This window comes from Crocodylus porosus, unplaced genomic scaffold (genome assembly GCF_001723895.1).
Source record: "Crocodylus porosus isolate Cpor-Errol unplaced genomic scaffold, CroPor_comp1, whole genome shotgun sequence".
Classification (NCBI taxonomy): Eukaryota; Metazoa; Chordata; order Crocodylia; family Crocodylidae; genus Crocodylus; species Crocodylus porosus.
In genome coordinates, this window is record NW_017728886.1 from 247,985,727 (window position 1) to 247,995,851 (window position 10,125).

At 41.7% G+C, this 10,125-nt stretch overlaps 1 protein-coding gene across 1 annotated transcript in view; it reads left to right on the plus strand.

The window, feature by feature from the left end:
- Positions 1-1,006: 1,006 nt before the first annotated feature.
- Positions 1,007-10,125, plus strand: part of SLC30A8 (solute carrier family 30 member 8) — a 31,874-nt gene continuing 22,755 nt past the window's right edge. The window contains exon 1 of the mRNA XM_019546092.1: positions 1,007-1,086. Coding sequence (XP_019401637.1) covers positions 1,007-1,086 — 80 coding nt within the window. The remainder of the gene's footprint in view (positions 1,087-10,125) is intronic.

Consider the following 10,125-nt stretch of genomic DNA (forward strand, 5'->3'; position numbering starts at 1 on the left):
TATGTTATATGGGTAGTACCAAGCACAGTGAGACCTCACTCTCCAGCTGGGGCCTATTGGCACATATATAACTGTGTAATATGGAGGAAGGGAATTCAGGTGTACATTGCCATGAAGTGAGTTTACATGCATAAGTGTCCCAGAACCCAACACTTTTGGTGGCAACTAAATAGAGATTGGGGTTCACACTGGGTAAAGCCAAATCTGGCATTGAGCTTTCTAGGCAAGCTTATACTCCCCTTAATCGTCTCTCTTAAAGGAGTGTGAAATCTGAGTTCCAATGAAGTCAATGCCAAAACTCACATAGACCTCAAAGGAGTAGAAAATGCTCTGCACAGACCCTCCTTCACTGCTCAGAAGGAGCAGCTCAGATTCTTTCTTTCTTTCCTTCCACAGAACTGAAATTAAGTTCAATTAAACCGTTCAATCAACTCTTTCAATTTAACTGCATTTATTACTAATCCTTCTTCCATTTCCTTTCTTGGAGTATTTGTAGCAGAGAAGGGGAAAGAATAAATCTTTACAGTGGTCATTTTGATTAAGAATACTTGTGCCAAGCAGGGGCTAAGGAGGCAGAGAGGGAAACAGTAGTTTGACTGTTTCAGGCAAACCAGCTTGTTCTAATCACCTCTGTGTGTGTGTGTGTGTGTGTGTGTGTGTGTGTGTGTGTGTGTGTGTGTGTGTGTGTGTGTGTGTGTGTGTGTGTGTGTTTACATGTGCTTTGAGTCAGCAACCTAAAGCACAGTGGTTGGCTCTTTATTGTGTGATAAAAGAGGATCACATCAGATCATCTGAAAAACTAACTAGCTACTAAACCCAGAAAGTTACAATTAGGCAAGTTAGTGATACCACTACCAGTAAGAAGGCAGCTTCCTTTGTAGTGAAGTGATCAAAAAGACCATTGTTGGTTTTTTTTTAAACCTGTGCCAGAGAATTTAATTCTGAGAGCATTGTTACCCTTGTCGGCTTCAAAAAGTGAAGGAACGTTTCAGAAAGAGTCTTCATCATGGCCTCCACAAAGGGTCTTGAAAGAACTTGCCTTGTGAGTGAAAGGGACACCAAGAAGTACTCCTTTGCTCTAGACAGGTAACATAGCTGTGTCTACTTTGTTTAATATATTGTTTTGCCTTTGAAAGTACAATGATGCAATTAATATGGAGATATTACTGCTGAATGTGAAGCTCTCAACTCTTTGTTTCAAAATGTAAGAAGGGATGCACCTGTGCACACTCTTCAAAATGGCATTATATGATATATTTTTCCTTCTAAACTTTCGTATTAGATATTTGATTAATATACTAAATTTTAGCATACTGCATCTGCATCTGTGACAGATTGAACCCATCCACTGTTGGAGCGAGTGTTTCCCTATTATGTATTTGATATGCTTACCAGATTTATTATAGGATGCAAAACCCCATTGATTATAATGTGATTTGAGGCTGAATTATAATAGTGCTATTGACTTTGTGTTTGATTCAAAGCTCCTTCATGCCTGAATGTTTAAATAATCTATTAGGTGTTAAAGAAATGTGATGGCATAAAGGGCTTGATCCTACAAAATGTTACTCACTTGAACAGTCTATCAGACTTGAAGTCAATGCACCTACTAACATTGGTGTAAGATTACTCATGTAAGTAAGGGCACATCACTCGGGGCAAGGACCCTGCCCTCTGTTGCCTGCTTTCTATTGCCTGCCATTCCAGAGCTCGGATTAGGCAAGCAATACAAGACTAGACTGTGCCTTTTGAGACTGCAAGGGTATTTATTCTTAATGCACTTAATTGTATTAATTAATCTGACTTTTTAAAACTATAAATGTTTAGCTGGAACTAGTTTTACAGGGAAACATTTCGATTCTTTATTGTGCTTAGGGATGGCAAATATTTTAAAGAAAACAGTAGCATCACTACAGCTTAGCACCTCTTGACATTTCCATTATCTCATTGTTTTCCAGGTTATTTATTGCTTGGCTCTCTTAAAATGAGTGGGATAGAAACTTGGTGTAAAAGCTGTCAGCTCTAATGAAAATCTGTCTCTGTTCATATGCCTGGGCTACTGCCATAGTTTCATAGCAGTTAAACTGTTTATTATTGTTTTAATATTATTTACCTTCTCCATAAATACACAGAATACTGTTCAAGTGAACTTTAGGAGTAATATTCCTATAAAGAAAATCCCTGTCCTATGGGGAAAAAAACTCTCTCATATTGTGAGACTCATTTTTAGTTACTAAGGTATCTCAGAGCTGGTTTACTGGCTTCCAGCTAAACAAAGCTAGCCCAGGTGTGTCCCTTGGTAAAAGGGTCTAAAAGCCCAGGTTGTTGTTCAGAATTTTACCCTCAACCAGCATATCGCACATAGACTCTTTAATGAATTTTTCCAGGATTTTCCTAGGGATAGAGATTAGGCTGATTGGCCTATAGATGCCCAGGTCCTCCCTCTTCCCATTCTTGAAGATGGACACAATGTTGACCCTCTTCCAATCCTCAGGGATCTTCCCTGTGTGCCACAATTTCTGAGAGAGTTTTGCCAGGGGTTCTGCAATGACCTCAGCCAGCTCCATCAGCACTCTTGGGTGAAGTCCATCTGGTCCAGCTGACTTATAAATCTCTAGCTTTTCTAGTTGGTTTTGCACCAGCTCAGCATCCACAGTGGGAAGGCTATCATTCCCACATGCCCCCTGTGATCTTTATCTCACTTATCTTTCCCCTTGGTCTGGTGAAATACCAAAGCAAAGGGGCATTCAGGAGTTCAGTTTTTTTCCTTAGTGTTCATTACCAGCTGTCCAGAGGTGTTAAGCAGGGCCCCATGTTTCCATTTATTTTCCTTCTGCTCCCTACAGACATAAAGAAGGACTTCCTATCATCCTTGACTCCCTTGGCTAACTAAACCTTAGTTGCCCCTTTAGCTTTCCTAATCATTTCCCTACAAGTGTGGACCACTGTTGCATAGTCCTCCTTGAGGACTGTCTCTAGCTTCCACTGTGGGTACATCTCTTTTTCTTTTTCAAGAGGACCACAGTGTCTCTATGGAGCCAGGAGGGCTTCCCAGCCCTTCTATTACCTTTCCTCTTCATGGGAACGGGGGTTTTTTTTGTGCTTTGAGGATCTTGTCCTTTAGGAACAACCACTCTTCCTGCACCCCATTCACCTTCCATCTCTGGTCCTGCATTGCCTCCCCTACTAATACCCTGAGCCTGTTGAAATCAGCATTTTTGAAGTCCAGGACTTCAATCCTGCTAGATGATTTGTCAACCTTGCAGCAGACAGTGAACCTGATGAGCTCATGGTCGCTGTCACACAGGCTACCCTCAATGTTTAAGCCATGCACCAGATCATCTCCTTTGGCCAAGACCAAGTCTAGGAAAGTGGTACCTCTGGTTGGCCCTTGCATTTCCCACATCAGAAAGAGCTCCTTGATTACAGTTAAGAAGTTACATCACTGATCTGACCTAGCTGAGTGTTCCTCTCAATCTATATCCAGGTAATGGAAGTTGCCCATGACAACAATGTCCCTTCCACATGCGGCCTCTGTCAGTTCTTGAGAGTACTCCCGATCAAGCTCCTCCCCTTGGTTCGGTGGCCTGTACTAACTGCCCACAGTTAGATCTCTCTCATCTCCCCTCCATCCCACCCATAGCTTGACCCAGAGGGTTTCAAGCTGCTTATCTTTGGAGCCAATGTCAGCCTCCAGAGAGGTGCACTGATCCCCCACATAGAGAGGTACCCCTCCGCCTTTTCTCCCTGTTCAGTCCCTTCTGTGCATGGTGTAGCCCTCTATGGCTATCCTCCAATCATGTGAGGAGTCCCACCAGGTCTGCAAATGCCCAGACCGGGTAGATGAAATCCACACACTGAGTGATAATGCCAGACAGTGGCACATAGCTGAGCGGAGGGAACAAGGGTGGGAGGGTTGGAAATGTGGGCTTTGCTGTCTGAGGTCATTGAGACCCCAGGGTGGGACTGGCCCAGAGCTCTGGCAGAGGAGTCAAGCTCTGGCCTAGGCTAGACTGCTGCCCTGCGATGGGGGATGATTGGGGTGCTGCAGTGCTCCATGGTATGTCAATGAGATGTGACCTACTGTGAGTCAGGATAGGATGTGATACAGATGTTCATTGCAGCACTCTAACTTAAAGCGCTGAAGTCTGATGCCACATCCGTCCAGGGTTATCTTAGGGAAGAAGTTTACATCGGTCTGATCATCAGTTTGGTTATGGCTGCAGAGAGCTTTTGGTGCACTAACCATGCAATAAGTGTAACTTCTGTACCCGGCCAGAATAGCTACAATTTTACCACTGGTCTGTTTTAGTGCACATCATAATTAATCATATTCTGATGACAAAAACCTTTTCTCTTTGCTTATGTTGCTGGCCTCTCTCTATACACATTTCTGGAGCAGACCAACATTTTCAGAAGTGATTCTGTGCATGTTGAGTATTTTGTATCCAATCTGAAAAGCTCTAAAGGAAGCTGTTTTCACAGAGTTAAGTACCCATCTTCTGAAAATCAGGCCACAAACATATTTCAAATTGAACACTGAAAACCACTAATCACTGTTGAAAATCTTGACCATAAGTCACATCCTGACAAGAGATCAGTGGGTTATTGATGTAAACAATTCAATATCCCACTTAATTAACACCATGATTAGTGTAGGACTGTAACAAGTATGCTCCTAATTACACCAGTGACTTCTTGACCCAATCCAATGCTGATGGAAGTGCCTCTTGTGTACTTGTATATGCTTAGTAGATTTACTGCTCCTTGCAAAATTCCATTGATTACAAAGAGATTTTGCATACTATTAAAGAAATTGGTAAAGGCCTCCTGAATCCTTTTTACAATGGTTAACACATTAAAAAAAATAAAGGAATTGAATTATGCTAAATTCTGATTACTCTAAATGAAGTCTGCAGTATAGAGTGACAAGCCCTAATAAGTAGTCTACTATGCAGGTTATGTGACAGATACCAAGTGTTAGGATCAGATAAAGAAATGCAGAAACTTATTGCCAAGTCACACTGATACCACAGGCTACATTCTTGCTTCTCTGAGATGCAGTTACTTTTGCTGACTCTCTTTGACTCCAGAATAACTGAATCTTTTCAACTTCAACCCAGAAGTTTAAAAGGAGTCTTTGACACAGGGAACAAAAAAGAACAACCTGATAAAGGAGATCTGAAGATAAAGCTCAGGGTTTGTCCTCACATCAAAATTGTTTCAAATTAAAGTAGGATGTAAATAAGAAGTATAGAAGCACTTCATGAACAACATCTATTTGTAGATAAGCCCTTAGGCATGTAATTGACTCCTGTCGCTTGGGCTTCCAGCACTATGAAAAGGCCCAAACTAAAGATTTTGAGGAATATTGATTCTGTTGTATCATACATAAAACCCTTTAACATACCAGGGCTGTAAGGTTTATTTGCTTCCTCCTTTCCTAGCTTTCCTCCCATAAAAGTGAAGCCTAAGGGAAGCCCCATGGATTCAAAGGAACGTTCATCAAATGTAGGGTTTGTACCACCCTTTCTGCTCAGTAGATGTGACTCTTTACACACAACATTTGGATGAGTCTTGTGGACCACAGGTCACACTCTTTCTGCCTCTGTGCATAGCTCTAAAATATGCAGGGAAGAAAGAATTATCCTGCACAGTGGTGTCACAGACATCCACCCCCAAGCTGCAGTCCTGTTGAACCATGGTAACGGGAGAAGGAAAGGGGATATCTGCAAGCTCTCATGGACAGGTCATCATTAACTTCAAACGACATCTTCAAATTATCTCTGAGATTTCCAAACACTGTTCTTTTGAACTTCTAGTGGCTGCTAAGGTGGCTAAATTCAAGTCTGCAGATGTCCCACCGTGCCCTCCAAAATTATGAGATTTGAAAAATATTAGATTCTTTAAATATTCCCCTTTGGTTTCTGAGACTGGATGCTCAATTTCAAAACATTCTCTGGAGTTATGAGGACTAAAATGTCCATTTTTAATTAAACCAATGATTTTTCTATAATCATCTGCCTTCAAGGGCTGAGACTTTAAGTGAAACACAGAATGTCACAAGCATAAAATGGTCAGAAGCAGCAATGCTGTAGCTTTTATTGCAATTATATCTTTACTTAGGATATGCTGGGCATCTATAGTGCCTACCATTTTGTGATCAGATACACACAATCTCAAGTTTGCTCTATATCAGCGGTGTTCAACCTGCAGGCCAGATCCAACTGGGGTAATTAGCATTACCACTGCTATCTCTCTGCCAAATCTCTGGACCCTTGTAGAGCTTCATTGGCCAGATGACATGGCTCCATGCACCAGTTCATGCTGGTATATGCGGTTGTGTCAGCGCACAGGTTACTCTGAAGCTAGATCTACCATGTGGGGTCACTCCATGGATGGATCCAGCATGTGAGGCTGCAGACTGGTCCTGCATTGAATTATACCTGTGGATCAAACCCATGCCACTCATCTGGCCCGCAAATAAGTCGAGCACCATTGATCTACAAAAATAGTTCTACCAACAAACCTACAGATGTGTCCACACTAAATATAGTAGAATCCCTTCTTTCAGGAGTAGAGCAACCTTTCTGAGCAGAAGAAGGGTTATGCGCATCCCATAGCTGACAGAAAGAGCATATAGACTTAGTTGCACCTTCTGCTGGCTGCCACAGTCACTCCAGTATTTGGTACCATCTCTTTCAATCATATAGCTTCTGAGTTCAGCCACCAGAAGCCACGGGGAAATGAACATGCTCTGGCAGCTTCCTGATGGTTATTGCAATCTACTGGTAGAAGCATCCTAATATAGACACGGTGTAAAAGAGGTTTTCATATATTGATTTTCCCCATTAGACCCACAAACTGCCTCTTGGGACTCAATACCCTAATAAACCAATTCTCTGCCTCTGGGACACTGCATGCACTGCTGTTGAGCTCAGATAAGTCTCCTCATTCAAAAGTAAACCTTGCTGGTCACTATTTTCTGTGAGAAATGCTTGAATTAATGGAATGAACTGCCTTGTGTTCAAAATACTCAGTTTTAAGGTAATTCTTCAGGCCCTTTCTTTTTTTCATAGCTAGAAGGGAGAAAGTTTATGATGCTTATTGGTACCTGTAAAGTATGTGACTTTAGACATGGGTATTAATGTTTTTATCTATTGTATTACCATGCTACCAAGACTCCGCAGTTAGAATTTGGGGTCCAACTGTCCATTGACACTGTGCAGATGTGTCATGAAAAGATCCCCTGCTTCAAAGAGCTTACAATCCTAAATGTGAGAGAGAGAACTTATGAGGGCAACACATGGTAATAAGGGGACTGTTTTACTCAGAATAGTAGCCAAAGTCATAGCACGTTAAGGCCGAGATGAATTAAACCAATGGCAGTTAAATATCTAAATCTTTTAAGGATCTAGGTCTAACTTCTTAGCCATTAGTCAGTGTTTTGCAGATATCTCAGAAAAAAGTGACTTCAGGGAGACTTAAAATGGACATTAATTTGTAGTATTGTTGTGGCAGGTATCATAAGGTGATGTTGTAGTATGTTATTTTTGAAGCTCTTTATTTTTCTTAGCATGAGAGCAAGTTTTCAGTCTTGGGAAGACGGTAGTCTTGGGAAGACATTTCTGTGAAGATGCAGGATCTGGCTAGAGGAGATTCTGCAGAGCTTGCACTCTGGCTCTGTTTCTGAATGGAGTCAAGTTGTGCAACTCCCTGGGAACTGACCACTGGAGTTTGGGTGAGACTCCTGTAGAAAAGTATTTCTATGAATATTGTTTGAGGAATTTCATTCTAGGAATGATGTAAATAAAACCAGATGCATTTAACCTGCTCAAATTCCTCCTGGCTCTTTCTCTTGTGAAAATCATTGAGAAGGTACCAGAGCAAAAGACATTGGACACTAACAACATGAGAAAAGACAACAGAATTCCTTCTTGTTGGATTTTATGAGTTTTGGAGGCCCATGAAATCTAATTAAATAAAATAATTACCAGCACACTTACTGTCCCTTAGATGACTAATAGCTCATGTAAAGGTGCTACAAGTAAGTGTTTGCCTTTGTTTTGCTCCTGTAATATTTGGGAGATTTGTGGACATCATGGCTGAAAATTGCAGTCCTAACTGTAGACTTAAAAACATCTAAGGTAAGAACAACTTCAAATAAAATCAGCATGGCCCCTACATAAAGGGTGTGAATATGGTTTTGATGTCTTATTTCTAAAGACATTTTCATTATTAAGTCAGATGCTGATAAAGTGTTGTTTTCCTTTGTGGGGGAGGTGTCACTTTTCTGGGAAGTTTGATAGTGCTGGATTTCACTCTTCTCCCCTTTCTTTGGAGCTCTGATATGACTTAGGAGAAAGGCAATTATAGCCATCAGCTTGCAGATCAATTCACTCGACAGATCAAATGAAAACAAACAAAAGGAAGCCAGAATCAAACATGCTTGTTAATGATTTGTATAGCATCTGCAAAATGTATTAATATTTTCTTTACTCTTTCCAGGCATGACTCAGTAGGTGCCCTCTGTGACATTCACCCTCAATGCCTTTCTTACAAAGGAAAGGGAATTGGAAATGGAGAACAGATTATTTTTTTAATCTAGGTCTCTGTTTGCAAAGCTCAAAGGCTACATCTTGTCCTGTCTCTCTCACACAGGAGGTTTGTGGTTTGACAGGCTGGATCTGTGCATCGTATGCTTTTGATTCTACACATTTAAAAATGTGTCTCTTAGATTCCTTCAATTAGTGGTGAGCAGCTATTGAAAAGCCTGTTACTCTCTGGAGCTGGCAAGAGCCTTTCTAACATGCTGGGCCAGATGCTGTCCCCTCTTATTCCTGTTGAGTTCAAAGGGAGCAGTGGATGCTCAGCCCCTCTGGAAACAAGGCCACTTTTATTAGTTGCCTAACTTCTAGCTTCTAAATGTAACACTTCTGGCTTCATCTTCTCTGTGTTGGTTTCCTCCTCACTCTGATGAGATCTGTAATACAGCATTTGTTTGCCCTGTGGTGATATTGCAACATATTGTTAGCTGGTGGCTAGAAGGTACCTTGAATATTAAAAAAAAAAACCCAGCCCACAAAGACTATGACAATGAATAATTTCCTAACACCATAAGAAATGTTTGGTGGCTGAGAAAACAGGAGGGATAGTTTTGGAACTGCCTCCCCCAACCTGGCAGACTGATAAGCAAATTGTGACTTGAGTCCCCAGGATGATTTTAAACTTTTGGTGCCAGCCAATGGAAATGAAGTTAAGGGAAAATTAATTTTGCACACAAAATACAGAAGAGCACTGGATCTTAACTCTGGAGAGGGAGAAACTTGTATGCCAGGAGCTCCAGGGGAAAGTGAGTAAACTACAGTATTTAATTCAGCCATCTGGAATGAATCAATTTGTGGTACCTTCTGGGTCTAATACATCAGCAAAATACTGTATTTCGAGTGACACAGTCAAACATGAGAAGCCAGATGAATATAAAAATGAAACAGTGTAAGTTTCTTATAGAAGCACAGCTCTAGGGTGCTGACTGGCAGGGCAACAGGCTGCCAGATGTGATCCCTGTTCCCCAGATGGCTTACCCACAATTTATTTGCTTTTGCGGGGAAAATAAAGGAACACAGGGACAAAATGAGTCAAAAGCATCTCACATCCCAGGGAAGGTCTTAGAAAAGATTATAAAAGAGGCCATTCTTAACAGACTGGCTGATGGCAACATCCTGAGAGAGAGCCAGCACGGGTTTGTTGCAATTAGGTCTTGCTTGACCAATCTTATTTCCTTTTACGACCAGGTGACCTGTCACCTGGACAAGGGAGAAGAGATTAATGTTGTATATCTCGACTTTAAAAAAGCCTTCAAACTGGTATCCTGTGATCACCTCTTGGCAAAACTGGCTAACTGCGGCCTTGGGCCCACCATGATCCACTGGCTGGGGAGCTGGCTCCGTGGTTGGACCCAGAGGGTGGTAGTTTCATAGTTTGATAGTTTCTAGGGTTGGAAGGGACCTGAGCAGATCATCTAGTCCAACCCCCTGCCATGGCAGGAAAGAATACTGGGGTCAAACAACCCCAGCAAGATGTTCATCTAACCTCCTCTTAAACACCCCCAGGGTAGGAGCCTGC